Genomic DNA, 22,350 nt, shown 5'->3' with positions numbered 1-22,350 from the left:
ATACAACGGGAGGCAAACCTGCACTGTGTACCGAGTAGCTCATGTCTCTGGCTAAACAGTCTCTTGGCAGCCTGTGGGTGAGCTCTCACATGCAGATAGACTTTCTTTTTCTTACCCGTCAAAGTGTCCTCTAGGAGCTGGGTTTTGCTCCTTGATATTTCCCAACCTAGGTTCTTAGCACAACGATGCAATGGAGCTACCTTTCGGGCAGTGACAGCTGAAGTTGGATGGAGCCACGAAGTTGTTTTTAGGAACCGTTCTTTCAAAGTCTCGCAACACGCGGAGGCTAATCCCGCTAGGGCAGGCACTGATGAACCCCTGCCTCCAAAGGTTCACCACATTTTCTCAAGCACTGCCGGATAAACTCAATTTAACGTAGCATTGGGCCAACCACTGAGAGAAATAGTTATGACCCCGAGCCGATCGTTTTTGGGGACATGTTCACCATCCGACAAACGCATGACTTTGGCCCACAGTCTACATACATAGGCATTGACAACGACAACGGGTCGATCTGGTACCATCAACCAGCAAAAAGACGCTCGCGGAGCAAAGCAAACGGGTTGAGTTGGAATCGGTCCGCTCAGCCGGCGAGCGTCCGTGGGGCAAGAGAAGACACGGCAAGACCCCTATTTTGCCCGCGGACGGTGGGTGTTGTCCAGATTTCCATTTGTCACGGCAAACGCGGCCTTCCTGATGGTCTAGAGCGTCGGCCGCATTGTTTCCGGACCCCTAAAAATGTCCTGATGCTCCGGCAGGCGGACAGCACGGCAGCGGGAACGAACACGCAGCTGACTTTTATTGACTGGTAATAGCTGCCAAACAAACATCTGGACCAGTCCTGTCGAAACATCTGATGCTGCGTGGGGCCGAAGCTCAACATGACATCCAAGTTGATTTGGAGTTGAATGAATAGTCAGCAAGCCGACTGCCTGCCTGCCGGTGAAACAAAACACCCGATAGCGACCGGAGATGTGACTGAGCCGGTTGAGGTTTCACCGTCCGACAACCGTCAGCCGGCTTTTGCCGATCGGAATCGGAGCTGCCGCCCCGGCGGATCGGGCCTTTGAGGAACGGTTGCGCCGGGAGAAATTGTGCCCGGGGCGCCTGGCCTGACCGATGAGTCTTATGTCAAGCAAGTGTCAATGAGAGGCTCTCAAAGTCTCGGGAGCATTCGGGACCGCATTGATGGCCATGTCAGCAACAGGCTGCTTCTGAGTGACTTTTCGGACTTTGGCCGGCATGTTCAAAAGTGCTGGAATTGAACCCACCACTTAAAACCCCTCCATTTTCCAGGGACGTGGTCCGTGCTTCCCTCGACGGCGAGAGCCGGCGGGGGAGGCTCGGGAAATTTTGACAAAAGTCAGCAACGAACCGCTGACATCACCAAAACGTCTTGCTTGGCAGGACCTGTCAATTGTGTCATTATCCCTGTGGCCATCTCCCAGCACTCGCGCCTTGGGCTTTTTGCGAGATATCTCGAAGACATGATATAAGAGCGATATCTAGCATTCAGATATCACTGCTAGACTTGGTGCATCGTAGAAGGAGGCCATCGCCGCAATCCGCCTTTTTTTCCTTACCAAAGCAAAAAGTTAATAACAGGATCCACCTTTATTCCCACCGGAGATCCAATCGTCACTGCGCTGATTCTGCATCACGCAGTTGTCTCAAACGAGCTCCGGTCATACGATTTATTTTCTCACACGCCACCGCCTGCCAAAGAACAAAACCACCACCACAACCCTCACAGCCTTGTCGGTTTCTGAACCTACCTGCCTATTCACCTTCCTAAACCTCCAACTAATTACACCTGTCTTTGGACGGCGCGCAAACGGGCAATCACCTCCTAAAGGCACCCAATCACTTTTCCAACAACCACCTCTTCAGTCTCCACCCAACCACCCTTCCCCCCAAAAAAACCATCACCATGAAGATCATCTCCAAGGAAGAGGAAGACGCCCACTTCAAGGTCGTCCTCAAGGGTGGTCTCATCGGCGGCTCCGTCGGCCTTGCCCTCGGTCTGGGTGGTGTAATCGCCGGCTCAAAGCGCTACCCCACCATCCGCAACCTCACCCTCCCCTTCCGCTCCTTCCTCGTCACCTCGACCGGCACCTTTGGCGCCATCGTCTGGGCCGAGAGATACTCCATCGACTTCCAGCGCTCGCACGATTCCATGTACAACTACATGGACGCCTCCCACAAGGCGGCCGCCGAGGCTCGCGCCGCGGCCAAGAGTGACACGGAGAAGCTGATGGATTGGGGACGGGAGAACAGGTACTCTATTGTGTTCACATCTTGGATTGCGGCGATGGGTCTCGCGCTGGCGATGGTGGGGAAGAATAAGTATCTGAGCGGAAGCCAGAAGCTGGTGCAGGCGAGAATGTACGCCCAAGGGTTGACGCTGGCGGTGCTGATTGCTACCGCCGCGTTTGAGACGGCGGATGCGAAGGCGGGCAAGGGGAGGTGGGAGACTGTTATGGTTGTTGATCCGGAGGATCCGGAGCACAAGCATCTGATTGAGAAGAGGGTGAGGAAGGAGGATTATGAGGGGCAGAACTTGTGGCAGGGTATGTCTTTTTTTAATAAGAATCTGAATGGGTACGGAACGGAAGCTAATATGGTAATAGATATGGTCGAGGCTGAGGAGCGCAGACTCGCCGAGCAGAAGAAGCACGTGGCTGCTCTTGAGAAGAAGGAGAAGGCCCCTGCTTCTTAAGCAACTCCCTTAATTCTCAAATGTCACGACACGATCTATCCGGCCTTTCGGACTCGAATGATCCTTACGGTACAGCGACTCTTGATGATGCCCGTTCATCAACGCCGTCCACCTTTTAGGAGCCATCATGGCTTCTAGTCTTGTACAACAACGACAAAAAATCTTGCGCTTCTTCTTTTCCTTACATTACGGATCTGGATCTTTCTCTTTTTTTGGTTTTATTGGGTGTTGAAGGAGGTTTACTACTTTTCCCCGGGTTGCTGTGGGCAAAAAGAAACGTTCTACCCAACACAGATAGACTTTGTCTCTTGGTGGCGTTCTGGGATTTGTTTGCTTTCTACCGTTTCGTTCTTCTCTGTACGATTACTTGTTGTTATGAAATGATTCTTGTTGGTCTTTTTTTTTTTAGCCTTTTGCGTGGGACAGAAAGAAATGAATTGCATGGCATGGCGAGCAAAGTGAGGAGGATGGGGATACTATTCAAAAGGAGGATGGTTGTGCTTTGACTAGCAGCAGTAAATTTACAGAGATGACTACAATGTATAGGATATCTTTTGCAGTATTTCTAGTGTTTTATTGTTTCGTCTCTTGAATGAAGAGACTCTTAGACTGTGAGGCTCTCAGAAAAGTTACGGACATGATAAACAGTCTTTTAAATCAACCCTGCCCTGCCACCGACCTCTTTGCCCAGCCCATTTTCCCGAATCGCTGCTCTCCTCTTTTTCAGAAACGTAAACATGTAAAGGGGAAATAAATAAAAAGAAGATAGCAAAACAATAAACTGTCCAAAACAAAAAGGCCCAAAAAACATCTCGCTTTGATACATGACCCCAAAAACGAACAAAGCCTCTTTCCAATCCATAAGACTCTCCATCTTGGAAAAGCCTCTTCCCCTCCCTAAATCTCAATCGTAAAATGACTAATCTGACTATAATAAGCGTGCACCGCCAGCTCTAAAACCCAAACATCCCCAAAAACCTCACTCCCGTCAAACCCCCCAATCATCAACAACCGACTGTCGTGCAGCACCGTCCCGTGATACCCCCTCCCGCTCGGCGGCAGCCCATACACCTTCCTCCTGTCCCACCCCATCGTCACCAGATTCAGCAGCAGCACATCATTACTGTATTCATTCCCGTCATGCCCCCCAATCACAAAGAGATAACTCCCCACTATCGTCGCCGTGTGGCTCAGCCGCCTGTACGTAACCGGGATGTTGACCTGCTTCCAAACGTGCGTTTCCACGTCGTAGACCCAAACATCGTTGAAACACTCCCCCCCGTCTGAGCCCCCGTAAATGATCAGTTTGGACCCGACCATGTTGGCAGTGTGGTAACCCCTAGCCTTGGGGCGGATTTCCCTGTCCGTCACTGATGTTGTTGACGAACTCGGAGACGGGCCAGACACCAGCTTCCAGCTCATCTTACCAAAGTCGCTCACGTCCAACCGCCAAATGTCATTCAACGCTCTTTCCCCGTCCCCACCGCCAAAAACATAAATCCCGCTTTTGTACAGACATGCCGTGTGGGCTCGACGTTTGGAGGGGACTCGTCCGGGCTGGTCAGACCCCATAATTTTGGGCTTTGACCACCGGTAGTTGACCGTGTCGAGGACGTAGACGTCATTGTAGTAAGCCGGGCCGTCGCCGCCTCCGAATATGACTAATTTTTTGCCGACCGCCGTGCAAGTCATTGCGCGGAGGGGGACGGGGACGTCACCTACCACGTGGGGGGTGGACCAGTAAAAGGCGTCGGCGTCGAGGACGTATAGCTCGTTGAAGCAGGCTCTTGAGTCGCAGCCGCCAAAGACAAAGACGTTGCTCCCGACGAGGGTGGTGGTGTGAGCGCGGAGGGCGGTATGGGGGGTGCCCGAGGTGGGTGCGCGGGACCAGTACATTCCTGATGATGGGGCCGCGAGAACGTCGGGGGCGGTCTTGGGGTTTGTTAAAGGGGGGAAAGGGGTGAAGACTTCGGCGCCTTTGGCGGGTTGGCCGCGGCCGGTGCCGACTCGGGGGTGGGAAGGGGCGGCATGGCTTCCGCCTGGGGGACGACCGCCGCCGGCTATGGCGGAGGTGGAGCGGAGGTTGGTTGGTCTTCGGGGGTGGGTGGTGGAGGTCGTGGATTCTTTGCCGCTTCCGGCCGAGGCGCCCGAATCGCCTCTGTCGCGGCCGAGGGTGAGGTTGACCGTGAGACTGCTGGTGCTATTGTTGTCGCCATTCTCGGTTATGGTTGGCTGGCGGGACGGGGGCGCTGAGTTGGGGGTAGGGGCTTTGCTTGCGGAAGGGTTGCTGGAGAAGGAGGTGGTTGAGTAGGAGTGTGGGATGCCTGCCGCAGCGGCTCGGGACGAGGTGTGGCCTGCTGCTGACTGGGAGCGCTGGCGGAGGGCGAGATCGCCAGACTGGTTTCGACGGTCTTGATTCCGAGACGAGAGGTGGCCTGGTGTATGGGAGCGGGGTATCGGCGGACGGTCCTGGACGGGGCTGTGGTCGTAGAGATCTCCCCCTAATGGGGTCGGAGCGCGCGGCTCTGTCGGCGACGTCACCTGGGATATCTTTTGTGAGCGCACAACCTTGTTCTTGCTGTGCGGTGACTGCGGCGTCTTGTCTCGTGATGTTGCTCTGGCCTGGTCAGCCATTGTGGGGTCGAATGATCATTGCTCGAGCATGGACGACACGGGGGGCGGCGGGGTTCGTCGTTTGAACGACACCACAGACGCGTGCAGGTGGTTTCAGTGACAGCTCCGATCGGCAGCTTATTTTCTTTGGTCTCTTGTTGCAAATCGCGGGGAGTTTGGGGGAGAGAAGAGGCGATGGGCAATGACGCTGGCTAAGGTGGTGGCAGAGGTGGGCGATGCAGGACTGGATAAACCACGAATGGAATTGGAAGGTAGTCCGCAGCGGGAGCATGTCACAGATGTCAGCCCTGAATGGCGCCGTCGTTTTCGCGTTTTCCCTAACTGAGACCCCCTGTATTGTTCGTACAACGTGGAGAACCCTAGGTGCCGCCCACACCGCCCGAGACGTAACCGGGCATTGAAGTGCCCCTGATTGGGTGTGGTACCCCCACCCCCAAGCAAGAGGACCATTCGTCTCGCGTTTGCGCAACATCGGCTCACGATCTGTGACAAGCTTCATTTTCTGGGGATGTCTGGATCAGAGAGGAATGCGAGGAACCTCTCTCAGATCGGGGATACAACTCCCCGAGTGCCCGTCTTCACATCACCTGCCAGGCCATCAGTAAGGCCAGAAGCAGGTTCCGGACCCCCACTCAGCGGCATATGGATCCAAGAACAGCGGAGGTCTGGCTACGGAGATGACATGCTATATCGGTCCTCATGCTGTTCGTCCCGTGGTTACATATGGCACCTTTGAAGATTCAGTTCGTGTAAGCCTGGTTCCGGAACATCTTTTCACCTGGTTTGATAATTCTTGATCTCGAATCATAAGTGGCAAAGGCACACGACGACAGGAGCAAACGCTCGGTCTCGGTTCTTAGAAAGCCGTCCCGACGTGGGATTAAGATCTCTTTACAGTACGATCTCTAAGCTGGCCCGCTTGGTGGACTGTTAGCTGCCAGTCTTCGGGAACTAAACCAATCGGCTGCCGTATCCATCAAGCGGCGTTTCCATTTGTTTTGTTCCCAGATCCGATCCCGCTCCCTAAACTGAACCCGGCCGAAGGGTGAACTGCCGGCGAGCCGGTCGCACTGGGCGAGGCCGAAGTGTGGAGATGCCCGCCAGGGGAAAACAGCTAAAAGCTTCTTGTAAGGTTTCGTCCGACTTTTGCTTTTCATCCATAGAAGATTCGGCAGAACCTTCGATTTGGAGACATGCCCAATGAGCGGTGAGCTTCAAAATGGGCTTTTGAGATTCCTGGTTGCAAAAAAGATCTGGCCCCCACTCCAAGAGCAACTCCCGCCTTCACAGCAGCAACGCAGGACCGCAAGTGTTGCACCCACCCAACTGCTTGTCAAACCCCGCTGTGGGGTAAAGTCTTTCAGAGCTCTGCAACTGCAAGCGTTCAGCCCACTTCCAGTGGACGGCAGAAAAAAAAAAGCAAGCTTGATCTCAGATTGGACAATTCGTCACCTCACGTTTGCCGGCGGAGACACAGTTGTTGACATCCGGGTCGAGAGAATCGCCAATCCGAAAAGCGATCATGGAGCCCCAGGAGTCAACGAAGCGGTCGCAGGATGAGATTCACGATAAGGCCACCCCTCAGCAGCAGGAACCCACTCATGATGAGCCAGCTTCTAAGCGACAGAGGTTTGATGAGCCTGCTGAAACTCAAAACGGCACAACGAAAAAGTCGCCTGTGGACAGAGTGAAGGGTGTCGCCCCCATCAAGGCCGAGTACCTTATCGTTGCCCCTGGTCAGTCGGCAAAGGTTGTTGTGCCTGATGTCATTGATGATGATGAGGCTGAGGGAAGAGGCACCATTGAACACCAGCAGCAAGGAGATAGTCGCGATGCTGGGAAAGGAGGAAAGAGGAAAAAGAAGACAGGCCAAAACAAGGAGAGAACCTTTGGCACCTTTTCTGATGCTCAACGCCTTTGCAATTCCGTTGCCTGGACTCCCGAGTTCTCTCCCAGGTCTTGCAAGTTTGGTGAGCGGTGCAATGGCCTCCATGATATCCGAAAGTACCTGAAGGAGGGCCGCCGTGCAGACCTGGAAACCTTTGGAGGAAAATGCCCTACTCTTGAGAAATTTGGAAAGTGCCCGTCTGGCTGGCGTTGCTTGTTTGTGTCAAGTCATAGCAAGGAGGTCGAGCACGAAGATGGGCGCAAGGAGCTAGTTCTCACAGACAAAGATGGCAACACTTACCCCGACGATGGGGATACCGGTGACGCCAATACCGAGGTGGTGAACAACGTGGAAGGCCAGATCAAGATTGACCTCTCCCGGAAACGAGTCCAGTTTGAAAAGTCGGACAAGTATCTAAAATGGCTGGAAAAAGATACTCAGATTTTCCGTGACCATCACCACAAGCAAAAGGATGGCGGTGCTGAGGCGCTGGACTACAGGGCAATGTACGTCGAGCCACCTTTTAAGCCCTCGGAGAAGAAAAGGCTTTACTTTGGAAGGGAAACACCGGCTTTGGCGCCCTTGACAACCCAAGGGAACCTGCCATTCCGCCGTCTTTGCGTCGACTTGGGATGCGAGTTGACCTACTCGGAAATGGCCATGGGCATGCCCTTACTCCAAGGTGCCAAGTCTGACTGGACTCTGATGAGAGCCCACAAGAGTGAGACCACACCCCCTCGCTTCAATGGCGATGGGCCCGTTGCTCAAGGTTACGACAACTCGAAGGATCTCAAGTTTGGCGCTCAGATTGCAGCCAACGTTCCCTGGGTTGCCATCAAGTCTACCGAAGCCTTGGCTCGCTTCCTCCCACATCTCCGGCTGATCGATCTAAACTGCGGCTGCCCGATTGACATGCTCTACAAGTCGGGTGCTGGATCTGCCCTCTTGGATGCTCCCTCCAAGCTGGAGCGTATGATCAGAGGCATGAACGCCGTCTCTGATGACGTTCCCATCACGGCCAAAATCAGAATGGGCGTCCGTGATGACAAGTTCACGGCCCAAAAGAACATCGAGAGGCTCGCCCTTGGCAGTGAGGAGCATCGTGATATTCTGGGAGCTCCCGGCTGCGCGGCTGTGACGCTTCACGGCCGAACAAGACAGCAACGGTACACCCGCGCGGCCAACTGGGAGTACATCGCTGAGACGGCCGCCGTGATCAAGCGCTTGAACGAGAAAACTGACAGCCTCACCGACACCATTCGCGAAGTCGATGAACGAACTCTACCCAATGGCGGGAGGATGTTCTTCATTGGCAACGGCGATTGCTATTCGCACATTGACTACTTTGACCACGTCGACAACGCCAAGGTGGACACGGTTATGATTGGCAGAGGAGCGATCATCAAGCCCTGGATCTACGAGGAGATCCAGACTGGTCAGTACTTGGACAAGTCGGCCACGGAGCGGTTGGGGTACATTGAGAAATTTGCCCGGTATGGAATGGAGGCTTGGGGGTCAGACGAGCTGGGGATCAACTACACGAGGAGGTTCCTGCTGGAGTTTTTGAGCTTCTTCAGCCGGTATGTTCCTATTGGGCTGCTGGAGTATCTGCCGCCGAGTATCAATGAGAGGCCGCCGGCGTACAAGGGAAGAAATGAGCTTGAGACGTTGCTTGCGAGTAAGGATTATAAGGATTGGATCAAGATCAGGTTTGTTCATGTCAGTTTCGATCTGTTGGTGGGGCTGTTTGCTGATGTTTTGTTTGATATTCTAGTGAGATGTTCCTCGGCCCGGCACCTGCTACGTTTTCTTTTACGCCTAAGCACAAGTCAAACTCGTATGAGATCGAGGCGGAGGGTTGAGAGGGCTTGTTTTATGGGTGGGGTGGGTGATGTAAAGGTTGTACGCTATGAGAAAAAGGGGGGGAAATCATGCCGAGGCTGAGGGTTATGGTTGCACATGACAGGTTTTTGGAACCTCAGATTTGGCAGCGAGATATGGCAAGTTGGATGTAATGTCAAAGTAGACAGCATGTATGCAATGCACTCTTCTGCGGTGGTATTATCTGCTGTATCAAAACCCCCCTTTTCTTCTGTGAACCCAGTGGTGTGTGCGTTGTCCAATTAAGATCCGAGACTGGGATTTGTTCTATATGTTCCTTGTGGTCTTTCGATCCAAACGTGTTTTTGGTAGGACAACCGTCAGTGGGATGAGATGTTTCTGTTTCAACTTGAAGAGAGAAAGAGAGAGGGGGGGGAGAGAAGCGGTGAGGCGGGCCGAGTGTATACAAGAGGAAAAGAGAGACGAGACAAGGCGAAACAAGACATGGGGGCCAGGGGGGAGGGTTGTGGTGGTTACACTGCATCCTGGCAGAGAAGAGGATATGTTGGAGATAGACGAGTGGGTTCTTTTGAGATGGCGATCAGGCTTGGATTAGTGAGATAGGTCCTTTGGAAGGGTTCATTGCGAAATGTAAAAGTCGGTGATCGGCTTGTCATCTTGTTGGACTGTAAAGCCAAGCTAGGTGAGATCTGGATATGTCGGTTTTGTGTGACACTCTCACTTGCTAGCTCCCCTTGACTAAAATCTCACAGCACCCGTCATATACCACCCACCTGTCTACCGTAAGATTTACCAAAGCTCCTGATTTGACTGCTCGGATCTAAAAGGCAAAGTATAGTAGATAGACGCGGGAAGGGAATCCGGGAGTTGAGGGGCGGTTCCTTCCCGTTTCTTCTTTTTTCTGTTAAGTGGTGTGTAACATTGTTTTAGACCAATGACAAAGGTACCGGCAGTGGGATGGGAAGTTGGGGCCATCTTATCTATCACTACTAGATCCAGGACTTTGGGCATGGATGGGTAAAAGTACCAGAAGGAGGTGCGTTTGCATTGCATGAGATGCGAGGGTGCTGCTTACTGTGGTTGGTTCTCCATCTTGGGGGTATAGCTTCATGTCGTGGAGAGGGAATATATTGGCGCGGGCTTGGTATGGGGTGTGCAACGTGGGACAAAAGCTTACATGGTGGACCGGTAGGTCTGGCTTGACGCTGGGAGGGGCAAACATGGCGCTTGTTATTGTTTCTTGGTTCTGGAAAAGGCTGTGTGTGATGATGGGAGTTTTTTCGTTTTTGCGAGCGGACCAGTGGAAGGTTGACAACGTGGTTTTGTGGTTGGGGTGGTGCTGATGTGTGGTTGCACAGGGCTTCTCCTCTTAAGTGATGATCTTTGTGGTGGTTATCTTGATGTAGTGCTCATGAATGTTGACTACATTCCAGTCAACCGTCAACCGACGAGTCTCCTAACCCAGAGCCCCGGGGCGAACCGGGAGAACTGAGACACAGTGGCGTTGTTGGGGTAACCCGGGCCATCATCATCTTCACTTCCCCTCTACTATACCGAGGAAAGAGTGTTATCATCATGCAGCCGATGGCATGCATCTGTTCCGCGATACACAGCAGCCCATAGTCACCATGGCCACGGGCAGAAGCATGGAAGGAAGGGGCGAGCATGCGTGTCTCTTGGCCTTATGCAGTGATTCCCTTCACCACCTTGCCTGTCCCTCTTTCCCACCTTTGCAAAGTTCTTTCCCCTGCAGAGTTCTTTTCCTGAATATCAGAATATATATATCTGCAAGGCAGCTACGTTAGGTTGCCCTGTGCTTTCCAGTTCTGAGGACTTCCCCTTGTATTCTTACATCCTTTCCAGGGCCTGTGTTCTTAGACTACTGGCAGTATCTAAGTTTTCCTGGCGTAATTATCCACTATATTTTTGTTCGAATAGCAACACAATGGGCCTGTCCACATTTCCACCGCAGTCGAAAACGGACATCGAAAGTTACACCCACGAAAAGACCCGTGCATCAGACACCGGTGATGAAGGTTTCATCACCGCTTCCAGCAGCAGAGAAGGTGTTGTCCTTGAGAGCGACAAGAGCTGGTTCTTTTCTAGGCTTCAAAGGTTTGCCGGTAGTTATGGCGTGGAAGAGCGGGGTGTTGAGCGGGTGCCGGAGGATGAGAGGAGAGATACAAGGGCTTCCAAGATGGGCGGCGTGGTAGGTCCTGTCTTCTGTTAACCCAAATATCTGATACAAGTTCAGAGACTGACATAAGCTGTGAATATAGTGGCTGGCAGCCAACATGGGGATGCCTACTTTTGCTCTGGGGGCCGTGGCCGTGCCAATCTTTGGACTGGGCTTTGTGGATGCCGCGTTGATTATTGTACTCGTCAACATACTCGGAGTTCTCCCCGTTTGCTTCTTTGCACTTTTTGGGCCAAAGTTTGGGTTAAGACAGATTATTCTGTCCAGGTTTTGGTTTGGACACTATGCGGTCAAACTTAGTGAGTCGTCCAAGTTCTGTGTGAATAACCATAGCTGCTGACCTAAGGTAGTTGCGATATTTCAGATTATCACCTGTCTTGGGTGGGCATCTGTCAATGCCATCGTTGGAGCTCAGCTGTTGAAGGCCGTCAACCCTGATATTCCCGGCTGGGCCGGGATTCTCATTGTGTCTTTGGCAACGCTGATTATCTGCTTGTTGGGTTACAAAGCTGTTCACTTCTACGAACGGTACGCGTGGATTCCGTGCTTTGTGGTTTTTCTTGTTGCCATGGGGGCTTTCATAAAATCCGGAGAGTTCGACAGCCTCCTGCCTCTGGCCACGGGGCCAAGTGAGAGGGGAGCTGTTCTTTCATACATCGGAGCTGTCTTTGGGTTTGCTGTCGGTTGGTCGGCATACTCGGCTGATTATAGTGTCTATCAGCCCTCGACACGATCAACCAGGTCGACCTTTCTCTGGGTGTTTTCTGGGCTGACGTTTCCTCTTATATTTGTCATGCTCCTCGGGGCTGCTATTTCTACGGCTCTGGTCAAGAATGAGGAATACCAAAAGCACTACGAGAACGCAGGTGTTGGAGGTCTCATGGCGGCTGTGTTGACGCCGAATGTTGAACCTGGGTTTGACAAGGCCTGTCTTATCCTGGTGGCGCTCTCGATCATTGCGACCAACTGCCCCAATATCTATTCGGTCTCGTTCTCGTTGCAGGCACTGGCGAGACAGACTCAGCAAGTGCCGCGCTTCGTGTGGACTATCTTTGGGACGGCAGTGTATGTTGGGATTGGTATTCCTGGGTACAACCTCTTCGAAACCTGGCTCGAGACGTTCGTGTTGAGCACGGGATATTGGCTTTCGATCTATGTTGCCATTGCCCTGGTGGAACACTTTTTATTCCGCGGAGGATTACGTGGATTTTCAGGGTATGATGTGGGGGATATTCACAAGCCAGAGCTTTTACCACCGGGGTTCGCAGCCATTGCTTCTTGCCTGGTTGGCGTTGTGGGTGTTGCTCTGGGGATGTCTCAGGAATGGTACACGGGGGTGATTGCTAGGTTGTGTGGCGGGGAGGGGCACGGGGCTGATGTGGGTGTTTGGCTGGGGTTTGCTTTTACTTTCATCACATATATTCCTCTGAGGGCTGTTGAACGGAGTTGTTTTGGGAGATGAGTGCTGGAATGTTTTGATGTATATGAAATATGATGAAACGAATCTGGAGGAGAATCTTTGAGGTATATGTGATAGCGGCGGTTAGTCTCCCTGGAATAACACATGATGTTCGGCCAAAAATGTTTCCAATCTTTTTCGTCGATATGTCTTCTTGGAACTTTGAGCTCTGAGTGCTACTCTGTTGAAAAGCCAAGAGGAGTAAGAGAGTGTTGGCTGGAAGGAAATGTTCATTATTGGGAGAAGTCGGAATTTGCGAGCAATGAATATTCAGTTCTCAGCTCAGCACCGATTTACTCTTTCCTCGTAAGTTGATGCCAGGCTCTATGAGCCACTGGGAGCTCAAAGGGTGAGCTTGGAGGCTTGCCAGCTGCATGTCCAGGTGGCACCTGCCAAGGAGCGCCAACCACCACTCATTCCCTGCAGCCTGTTGCCAGCAGCTTCACTTCACTCACTGAACAGCGCCCCATCAATCACTTACACCACGTTTACATTCTTTACTTATCCCAAAGTAGTAGATTGATACAGTCACCATGCCGCCTACTGTACTCCCATCGTCGGGGAATCCCCTGTAAGTCCATGTTCTTTCTGTTTCCACTTTCCTCACCATTCACTGGGTTTCTTTGCAAGCGGTGGCTGAGCATTGAAGCTCATGTCATGATAGTGAACCCTTACCACGCCTGCTATCCATGGAATCTGACAACCTTCCACCCCATCCTCCACTCACTGCCTCACATTTGAACCCATGCTGACCTCTCATACAGCGTCTTCTTCGACATCACTCTTGGCGGTACTTGTCCCTTCCTTTTCGTCCCATCTGAGTGCTTGTGCTGACCCACTCACCAGGTGAACCCCTCGGCCGCATCACCTTCGAACTCTTTGCCAATGTGGTCCCCAGGACAGCCGAGAACTTCCGCCAGTTCTGCACCGGCGAGCACAAGAACAACCAAAACCGGCCCCAGGGCTACAAGGGCTCCAAGTTCCACAGAATCATCCCCAATTTCATGTGCCAGGGCGGTGACTTCCTCAATGGGGATGGCACCGGGTCGACGTGTATCTACGGGACCAAGTCCTTTGCGGATGAGAATTTTACGCTGAAGCATGATAAGGCTGGGTTGTTGAGTATGGCTGTAGGTGTCGCCCTGCTTTTATACTGGTGGTGAAGTGAAGGGCTGACATGAAAACAGAACGCAGGGCCAAATACAAACGGCAGCCAGTTCTTCATCACGACGGTGCCAACGCCATTTTTGGACAACAAGCATGTGGTGTTTGGGCAGGTGGTGGATGGGATGGATGTGGTCAAGAAAATGGAGAATACGAAAACGGGATACAAGGGGAAGGATGTGCCGAACCTGGACGTGGTTATCGCTCAGTGTGGAGAGATGTAGAGATGGAGTGTTTAGAAGCAGGATGACAAGTGCCCTATTGCCAACAATAGAAAACTTTTACATCAATGCAAAAAGAGCCAAGATTGAAAGGGAGAAGTGTCGTCAAATAGACGGCAGAGGGGAGATCATACCGGGTGATATTCCACTCCACACATTGACGAGCGCATGACAGGCAGGGGGTGGTGGTGAGACATGGCAGATAAACCCTGGCAGAGATCAACGACTGGCTGCGGATAAAACCGTTTCTTTGGTGTCGTGTGTCTGTGCGAATGAAGCTTGATTCCGTCAAAGTTGTCAATCCAATGCTTGTCATCTGTTCATCCGTGGGGAAAGCAGCAGTCTAGATCTGAAGAACACTAAGAGGCAAATTGTCTAGTGCTATCCGGCGCCTCGGGGAGAGTCATAAATAAGAAAGTTCTAATCTCGCTTTGACCGGGCGGCAAGCGGCAAAAGGGCTAAAATAGACAACAAAGGAACGTTGTTTCGTAGCGCGCTGTGCAACATCGCAAGATGAAAGAAAATGGGAAGAACAAGGGCAGCGCGCTTGATGATATTCTGTGGTGCCAAAGGGCGTTAGTGTGTTTCCAGTGTGGTGGTGTGCATCCAATCACTCGCAGCTCGGCTCTTGAAGTTGCAACCGCTCAGACCCGCTTTTCACCATCGCCAATCTGAGCTTTGCCGCGAGTGGATGGTTCGAGTGGCTGTCCTTGTGTCTACAAAAGTGGCCCCTGCGTTGGCAAGTCACTTTTCCTACTGGTTTTGCAGCAGAGGTACTTGTCGCCTTACAAAGAGCCTCGATGCAACACCATCCAATACATCGAGATGGTTCACCTTCCTCGCTGGCAACGACATGGGACGTGGACAGACAGCGCCTGCCGCTGCTCTGGGCTGCAACATGACCGTCCCGGCATATCGAATGAAGTGTGTTTCTTGCTCATCTCGCCAACCTGATCTGAGGCCTTCTTTTCGTTCGTTTTCGTCGCTTTTCGTCTGTTTCCTCGACTTCTTGGTCACGACCCCCTGCTGGCTCCGGCGCGAGATGGCCCTGGAGAGTCTGCGGTCTGATGATAACTTCCGTTGCTTGCGCGTCTGTGTTGTGTGGTAGTGCCATGCTGCCGGTTCCTTTTACTCTCCGTCCCGGCCACATGGAACAAGTCCTTTGTTTCTCTCACCTTTGTTGCAACTCACATGTGTACTTTTGCCGCAAGGTTCCAAACGTAGGGGTAATTTGATATCTACCTTCTGCAGCCCCCAACTTTCTTACTCTTCTATTTTTTCGTCATATTTCCTTTTGGGTATCTTCTCTAAGTCTTTTGATCACGGCCACGGAGTACTACCTTGGTTGCTGACCTTTGAACTATCGCCAACTTCATTGTACCGCCAACAGCTTCACTGGCCTTCGTTATCAGAAGGAGCACCTTCCTTCTCGACTTGCAAGTTGGTGGCGGCGCAACCAAGCCGCTGTTCTTCTCCTTTGTTGTCCCTGACAAGGCCTTAACGCTGGTCGTGACAATGGAATTATAGCCCATTGTTGGCGCCATTTCTCTCATTTTATTCAACACAAAGCCAGCTGGTCTGACTGCTATTGTGCTCGCTGGCCGCTTCGACTATCCCAGGATACTAAAGAATTCTAATCCTTTTTTCCTCTTGTCGGAATTCTTTCCGGTTTACGAACTTTCCCTATCGACACAACGAACACTGCAACGAACTACAACACCTTGAACACTCGGCTTTTCAACATATCTCGAAGTTTGTCTCACTACGAGTTTGTTCCGCGAACCGCTTATACACCAGACGAAAACGACAGACCAACCATGAGGTTAACATCGCCAAGAAGCGGTCTTTTGACCGCAGCACTCCTCGCCCTCTTCGAGACAGCAAAAGGCCACTCCTGGCCAGAATCGACCCGTCGTATCGCTACTAACGGTACCTTCATCGGCGAGGAGGGCTTCGACAGAGCTCATATTGATCGGGAGAACCCCAGAGAGCAATTCGATTACCTCCTTCCCCCAAATGGCTTATCGACGGGAAAGCTCATCATGCACGACCACCCCATCGTCAGGAAAAGCCAAGGCCCACTCGGCAGCTCAAGCTACTCTGAAAAGTTTCCTATGCTCAAGGTAGCTCCTGGTGACTTTGTCTCCATCTTTTACCTCGAGAACGGCCACGTCACCAGAGCTGATGGCGCCAACCCCAACAAGCCTATCAACCGCGGCACTATCTACCTCTATGGCACATACGAGAACGATCTTTCCAAAACAACCCTGACCGATGTCCTCCACACCTGGACCGCCGATGGCAAAGGTGGTAACGGAAAGGGCCGTCTTCTCGCCACCCGCAACTACGACGACGGCCAGTGCCACGAGCCTATTCCAGCTACTGGCGACCCGGAAGGCATTTCCAGGTACCGCAAGGACGAAATCACCCAGTCCGAGGCCCTGAGATGCCAGTCCGACCTTCAAATCCCCCTCGACGCCAAGCCGGGCGATGTTCTCACCGTGCTCTGGATCTGGGACTGGCCCGACATGAACAAGCCCGGCGCTGCCGTCCCCCCAGCTAGCTTCCACGCCAATTCTTCCGACTTTGGAGAGTACTTTGTCACCGTTCCCGAGATCTACACCGGCGTCGTCGACTACAAGATTGTCGACCCCTGCGACGACTCCCTGGGTGCGGTCAAAGGACCCACCTGCAGTAAGGGCGGCAAGTCCTCCTCCCCCTTTAGCGGTATCCTCAACAGCAAGAAGCGTTTCCGCAACAGGGTCAAGTTTGACTCGAAGCAGCCGGCCGAGTTCCGTGGTATCCAGAGGCAGATGGTCCAGCCGTTTATGGTGAAGGTACCCCAGGCTGGGTTCGGCGGTAGCAACAGGTCCTCGGCAAAGTTCTTTCCTGGCACACGAGAGGGGAGGGTGAGCGTCGACAAGGCGAATATTCCACTTGCGGGGCTGATCGGGAAGGAGACTAAGCCGCCGGTGCCGTTTTCGATGGAGATTTTGGACGGGCAGAGGAGGTATCTTGAGGAGGAGGCGGTGCCTGAGGATGATGATGATGATGAGGAGGAGGAGGAGGAGAATGACGGACCGGCGCCGCCGACCTTTACTGTGGCTCCCACTCAGACCCAGACAACACCAGCTTCTTCCCCGACGGTACCAACACCTACGGATGGAGCTGATTCTTCTTCTATCGCGCCAAAGCCTACGGAGGGGACTGAGACTATTGCTCCCAGCCCATCAAGCAGTCTTGAAACTAGCACCACATCACCAAAACCAACAGATGGTGCTGGCTCCAATCCAGGCAGGGAAGACGGCGTCTTCTACGTCACCGTGACTGTACCCACGAGCTTCGTGACAGTGACAGTTCCCAAGACGGCGACTGCCTCCACCGCCACCGCCACAGCCAGTCAGGAGGTGTAACTCCCCCCCCCCCCTTTTTTTTTTTTGTTTTTTGGGTGAAACCTTTTGGACATATAAAAAGAATGAGCACACGCACACGCAACAGCTTTGATGGAATTATGTCATGAAGGATGGGATATGGCTTATGGAGGATATACCATTACTCTCTTTTGTCTTTTTCTTTCCTAGTTTAGTTATCGAAATTTTTCTTTTGCCAAGGTATTTGGGAGGGTAAATTGCATTGATTGCATCGCATTAGGTGGAGTTATGGGATTGGAATTCAGTTAAAAATTGAGGACAAGATTGAATACACAAGGTTGATCATATATCACCGTGCAGGGTTGTCACTTATGAGGTATTGGTTTTTTTTTTTTTTATGATTTCATTATCATCATCCGCCCCCATTAATACCCTTAGAAGGGTCTGGGGGCAAGGCGATAATACGTGAGCTAATTACTTATCCCAACTTGCTTCGCTTCTTCGTTCATCATGATACATGATATAGCTTTAGGTAATAAGATGACCCATCATTAGACGTGAAAAAGGTAAGGTATGTCGTCCCCTGAAGATAGTAAAAAGCATAGCCAAGGGGCCAAGTTCCCAGAGAAAAATAAAAGAGGAAAAAGGACCGCCCAGGATCAAAGCGGGAACGCCAGAGAATAATCAGCCAACCAGCCAACCGGACCAAAAAAAAAAAAAAAAATAACTAACACGAAGAAGGCTGAAAAAAAATCAAATAAAAGAAAAATCAACACTGCCTAAAACTCTTCCTCCTCCACTCACCCGAATCCAAATCCCCCCCCTCATCCCCCTCCTCATGTCTCCTCTTCAGGCTCTTCCTCTCTTCACCAACCACCGCCCCATTGCCGTTGGTATGGCCACCCATCACCGGCATCTCCATAGCAGCAGCGGCCTTCTCCAACCTCTGCGCCGCTGTATCCCCTGCCGTCGTCGGAGAGTTTACCGCCTCGGGCTGAGTGCCCGGGGCAGTCAAGTTGAGCGGAATAGGCGGCAAAATCTCCTCCCAGTTCTGCCCCAGTTCCTCCTCCCCTGTCTCCTGGGAGTTGCCGTTGGTGCCGTTACCAGTAGTAACCTGGTTCCAGTCCGTCGTGTCCTGAGATTCATGCTGCCCAGCTGTGATGGGATCAGGACCCAAAGCCGGCGCGGTGGTCGTTAAGGGAGCGTGCGTGGACGTGGCTGGGGTCCAGAGGTCGTGGTCGTCGGCTGTGGTGGTGACACCCCCCGCAACAGCGGTGGAGATCCAGGGCTGGGATTGCACATGGCTGTGGGTTTTATCATAGATACTTCCCCTGTGGGATGGGGTGGGTTGGGTGTGGTTTGGCCAGGGGGCCAAGGGGGAGTGGGTGTATGTTGATGCTGCTGATTGATAAGGCTGGGACCAGACGTTACTCGAGCCGGTCAAGGTATTGGAGGTTGACCAGTGGGATTGGTCATACCCAAAGGAGGAGTTGCCGTTTGTGAGGAAGGGGTCTGCCACGGCGGCGAGGGTGTTGAGTGCCGAGTCGGTGTCCAGTCCGGCAGTTGTTGTGGTGACGGAGTGGGGGGACATGTAATTTGGCATGAGGTCAGGTTGGGTAGATGTGGTGTCAAAGTTGTGAGTGAAAGATGTGGTGAGGGATGCACTTGGGGGAGGGGTGGCGAGACCGCCGTGGCTGCTGAAGCTGTCGAGGGGGCTGTAGCCGGGCATGGCTGACACATGGGACTGACTGGGCGCCATGAGATGAGCGCTATAGGCTTGCGCGGCTGACGTGGAAAGGGGGTTGAGCCCGGTGGGAGTATCCCATGCTGACGAAAAGTTCTCGCTCATGCTCGCGGTCAAGTGCTGCTGGTATGTGGGACTGGGGGACATGACCACATCCCGGGAGACAGGACGGACGTGGTTGGATGAATATCCATCCGCATAGTCAGACACAGCAGAGTTCTTCCTGCTGCCACTGATGATGGCCTTTTGTTGGTGCTCCTCGCTCATTGGGTCGAGGATGGTAAGATAGCGCCACTCTGTCCTGCCGCTCTGCGCGGTGTTGAGTTTGCCATCTACATCGCTGTGGATCGTCTTGAAAGTCCATACAATCACTGCTCGTCGAGTCCATCGCTGGGATCTTGAGCCGTTCCCTTGAGGCTCGGGGCCATAGTGTGGGGCATCAGGGGGACATGACCAGATCTCCTGCATCATGGCAATCTTGGGCACAAGATCCATCTGTGTGAGCGGCTTGCTTCGGCGGGTGGGCTTGCCTCCTTCCTCGCCCTCCTCCTCGACCTTGACGTTGAGGTCCTTGCTTCGCTTTCCATTCTTGCCGGCGTCGCTGAAGGAATGGGCTGGATATTCAGCACAGTTCGTCAGTGTGCTGGCCCAGATATCAGCTGGAAAGGGGACAGTGACAGAGTCACGGTGACGTCGCTGAGCGATGCAGTCACAGTGAGCCCGCCCATCAGGCCGAGGACCTTCACACCCTGGGCGGTGCTGATATTGGATAGCGATCTCTGCTGAAGTCTCGTACATGGTCTCAGGGCTCGCGCTCTCGTGTGAGTAGCTCAGCTCCGCTGGCCTCACCAAGCGCGTGTGCACCTTCCACCGATGGCTCAGTAGACGTGGCTGCTCAATGTTGATTTCCACCCAGGAGTTGAGCTCCGACTGGCTTGGAAACCGCCGCTTCTCCTTGAGCTCGAGGGTGACATTCATGTGCAGAATGGTGCACCGCTGATCTGTGGTCGAATCGCAGATGCCCTGTAGTCTCTGATGCAGTTCCGGAAACGAAGTCTCCCATTTCCGCCCGAGGTCGTTAACGCTGGTCGACTCAATCTGCTGCATCTCCTTGGTGAACTCGTGAAGCAGAGCGCCCTTGAAGATCTGCTGCTCTTCCTTGAGCCACGTCTCCCTCTCGAGGTTGCGCGCGAGGTGGGGATACTCGTTCTCATCGAGCTTGTCGCCAGTGGAAGGGAGAAAGCCAGATCCATCTTCCCTCACCGAAACGCCCTGGTGTGACACAAAAATCCAGCATCGTTTGGGTCGGACAGTCACCAGTTCATTCAATGCAAGGATGTCGGCAAAGTACTCGTAGTTTGGCCGTTCGTCAGGGAGCCGGTCTTCGGACAGGGCAATCAAGACGGGGTTGTTCTTCAGGGAAATCGTCTCGATGCTGTCCTTGTCCTTTTCATCGTTGCGGCTGTTGAAGAAAAAGTGGACTGTAGGGATGAGCCAAGGGGGCCGCCATTGTCAGCTGTTTGCTTCTTCTAGCGGTTATGCAAGCACTTCCGCACCGAACAAAGGGATCCGTCACGTGGGAGAATGGGAACGTGCAACTTACAACAACGGTGATTTGCGAAGAACTGTTTGAGCACTTGGATGTGGCTCGACACTTGCTTTCGGTGCCTCACGAGGTTGCATTCTGCCTCGGTCCCTGACGGTAAGGTCTGCAGGTAGTAGATCCAAAGATACTCCCCGATCAGCATGTTCCGCCCAAACTGTGTCTGCTTCATGGTATATTTCTTGCGCTTCATCTGGGGGATAAGCAGCAGCGCTGATGACAACCTCTTAGCAAACAAAACTAGACACTGCTCGTGTTGAAGATAGGACTTACCGTCAATGAAGCCCCATTCCAACACATCGGTCCACTTCTGGTCTGTCTTGTCGGCCTGCTTCTTCCTGTAGTTCTGAAAGGCTGCCGGGAGCAGCGGAATCAACGGGTTCTCTTCGAATTGCCTTCTCCTGAAATTGGTTACCCGGTGCCCCTGGTAGTGATGCCGCTGTTGCTGTCTGCCGTAGACCGACGATGTTGATGAGCCATAGTCTGGGCCAAAGGACTGCGTCGGTACAATAGGCGGAGTTGGTATTGATGGAGACATGGAAGCAAGACCGCTGGCAGCACCCAGCTGGCGAATCTGTTCCGAGTACCAGGCCATGTGTGAGTATTGAGCATTCCCGGTCGACTCTCGAAGCGGCTGTCGTGAAGCCGAGGTTCCATGGCGACCCTCAACCTCATCGTCGGGCGACGTAGAATAGCATTGTGAGGGAAGGACTGGAAGCCTCATTGCTCAGCTCCGAGGATGAGACCTGGGAACAATGTGTAGAAACCTAAACCTCTCCCAGGTGGCAAACACTCTTGTTCAGTTCAGGAACGCTGACGAGAACGAATGAAAGAGGAAGGAATCCTGAGTGGAATGGTTGTTCATCAGGATGCGGGCCAGAATCACATATAAGGTATGTCATAGCAAAAGAGACAGGCATGAAGAGGGGGCGGCATAGCTTATAAGAGGGCTCGACATCGTCCCTGTCTCTGACGATGCTGCATAAAGCGAGGATCAACTGAGCCTATCCCGCCGTTCTTCGCTTCAGATTATTGCTGCACCCCATCATTGTCTAGGGCGATGGATACCCCTTCAGGGTCAAACAAGCAGCGAGTTGGGTCTGGGTCAGCCGTCCTGGGCTGCATTCAAGATGGGTGCCAATACTGGCACGCAAGGGCACTAGGCCGTCGTGGAAACATACGGCTCGAATCTGACCTGCACCGTGCCCTCTTTCGGTTGGCGCCACCCCTCGGGACCGTGGGGGAGGGAGGCCGATGAAGGGGCTCATTTTCGGAATGAGAACAAAATTAGCCCTACACAGCAACAGATCGATCAGACGCAACGGCCAAGCCTGTGAGCAACGTGCGAGACAGAGAAAGCAAGTTTGTCAAGACAAGGGTGGGGTTTTCTTCAACGAGAGCTGACAGGGGCAAACACACTTCTTGGCAAGGGGGGGGGGACCGTTGAGATTTTGAGACATTCCATCCGTCGTCCCTCAGTGAGGTGACCGTCAACATTAATTTTATTC

The 22,350-nt window shown here is 52.9% G+C and overlaps 8 protein-coding genes across 8 annotated transcripts; 6 read left to right on the top strand and 2 right to left on the bottom strand.

Moving 5' to 3' along the window:
* Positions 1-437: 437 nt before the first annotated feature.
* Positions 438-916, top strand: QC762_0001950 (uncharacterized protein; the record flags this gene model as incomplete). The annotated part of the gene is given in 3 exon segments (XM_062882757.1): positions 438-517; positions 532-647; positions 840-916. 3 exon segments carry the CDS (start codon positions 438-440, stop codon positions 914-916), a joined length of 273 nt encoding a protein of 90 aa, XP_062747741.1.
* Positions 917-1,930: 1,014 nt separating this feature from the next.
* RCF2 (Replication factor C, subunit RFC4) lies at positions 1,931-3,313 on the top strand (the record flags this gene model as incomplete). The annotated part of the gene is made up of 2 exons (XM_062884838.1): positions 1,931-2,570; positions 2,631-3,313. 2 exons carry the CDS (start codon positions 1,931-1,933, stop codon positions 2,717-2,719), a joined length of 729 nt encoding a protein of 242 aa, XP_062747740.1. The 3' UTR covers positions 2,720-3,313.
* Positions 3,314-3,616: 303 nt separating this feature from the next.
* On the bottom strand, positions 3,617-5,353 carry QC762_104440 (uncharacterized protein; the record flags this gene model as incomplete). The annotated part of the gene is made up of 1 exon (XM_062884837.1): positions 3,617-5,353. One exon carries the CDS (start codon positions 5,351-5,353, stop codon positions 3,617-3,619), a length of 1,737 nt encoding a protein of 578 aa, XP_062747739.1.
* Positions 5,354-5,712: 359 nt separating this feature from the next.
* On the top strand, positions 5,713-9,343 carry DUS3 (tRNA-dihydrouridine synthase 3). Its single transcript, XM_062884836.1, has 2 exons — positions 5,713-8,950; positions 9,016-9,343. Exons 1-2 carry the CDS (start codon positions 6,876-6,878, stop codon positions 9,101-9,103), a joined length of 2,163 nt encoding a protein of 720 aa, XP_062747738.1. The 5' UTR covers positions 5,713-6,875; the 3' UTR covers positions 9,104-9,343.
* Positions 9,344-10,556: 1,213 nt separating this feature from the next.
* Positions 10,557-12,902, top strand: FCY21 (Purine-cytosine permease fcy21). Its single transcript, XM_062884835.1, has 3 exons — positions 10,557-11,292; positions 11,363-11,579; positions 11,631-12,902. The coding sequence occupies exons 1-3, from the start codon at positions 11,029-11,031 to the stop codon at positions 12,740-12,742; spliced, it is 1,593 nt and encodes a 530-aa protein (XP_062747737.1). The 5' UTR covers positions 10,557-11,028; the 3' UTR covers positions 12,743-12,902.
* Positions 12,903-13,184: 282 nt separating this feature from the next.
* Positions 13,185-14,195, top strand: cyp3 (Peptidyl-prolyl cis-trans isomerase-like 1). The gene is made up of 4 exons (XM_062884834.1): positions 13,185-13,310; positions 13,504-13,529; positions 13,586-13,869; positions 13,927-14,195. Exons 1-4 carry the CDS (start codon positions 13,273-13,275, stop codon positions 14,125-14,127), a joined length of 549 nt encoding a protein of 182 aa, XP_062747736.1. The 5' UTR covers positions 13,185-13,272; the 3' UTR covers positions 14,128-14,195.
* Positions 14,196-15,941: 1,746 nt separating this feature from the next.
* Positions 15,942-17,537, top strand: QC762_104400 (uncharacterized protein; the record flags this gene model as incomplete). The annotated part of the gene is made up of 1 exon (XM_062884833.1): positions 15,942-17,537. The coding sequence occupies one exon, from the start codon at positions 15,942-15,944 to the stop codon at positions 17,535-17,537; it is 1,596 nt and encodes a 531-aa protein (XP_062747735.1).
* A 327-nt stretch (positions 17,538-17,864) lies between these two features.
* Positions 17,865-21,566, bottom strand: QC762_104390 (uncharacterized protein; the record flags this gene model as incomplete). The annotated part of the gene is made up of 3 exons (XM_062884832.1): positions 17,865-20,720; positions 20,843-21,055; positions 21,116-21,566. The coding sequence occupies 3 exons, from the start codon at positions 21,564-21,566 to the stop codon at positions 18,265-18,267; spliced, it is 3,120 nt and encodes a 1,039-aa protein (XP_062747734.1). The 3' UTR covers positions 17,865-18,264.
* Positions 21,567-22,350: the final 784 nt, after the last annotated feature.

This window comes from Podospora pseudocomata, assembly GCF_035222375.1.
Source record: "Podospora pseudocomata strain CBS 415.72m chromosome 1 map unlocalized CBS415.72m_1, whole genome shotgun sequence".
Lineage (NCBI taxonomy): Eukaryota > Fungi > Ascomycota > Sordariomycetes > Sordariales > Podosporaceae > Podospora > Podospora pseudocomata.
Note: the sequence above shows the minus strand (reverse complement) of the source record. Positions and strands in the feature narration are given on the sequence as shown.

Coding starts and splice junctions, on each gene's coding strand:
- DUS3 (XM_062884836.1), top strand. CDS start 6,876: ATGGAGCCCCAGGAGTCAACGAAGCGGTCGCAGGATGAGATTCACGAT. Junction 8,951..9,015: donor AAGGATTGGATCAAGATCAG/GTTTGTTCATGT, acceptor TTGATATTCTAG/TGAGATGTTCCTCGGCCCGG.
- FCY21 (XM_062884835.1), top strand. CDS start 11,029: ATGGGCCTGTCCACATTTCCACCGCAGTCGAAAACGGACATCGAAAGT. Junction 11,293..11,362: donor CTTCCAAGATGGGCGGCGTG/GTAGGTCCTGTC, acceptor CTGTGAATATAG/TGGCTGGCAGCCAACATGGG. Junction 11,580..11,630: donor ACACTATGCGGTCAAACTTA/GTGAGTCGTCCA, acceptor GACCTAAGGTAG/TTGCGATATTTCAGATTATC.
- cyp3 (XM_062884834.1), top strand. CDS start 13,273: ATGCCGCCTACTGTACTCCCATCGTCGGGGAATCCCCT. Junction 13,311..13,503: donor CCATCGTCGGGGAATCCCCT/GTAAGTCCATGT, acceptor CCTCTCATACAG/CGTCTTCTTCGACATCACTC. Junction 13,870..13,926: donor CTGGGTTGTTGAGTATGGCT/GTAGGTGTCGCC, acceptor ACATGAAAACAG/AACGCAGGGCCAAATACAAA.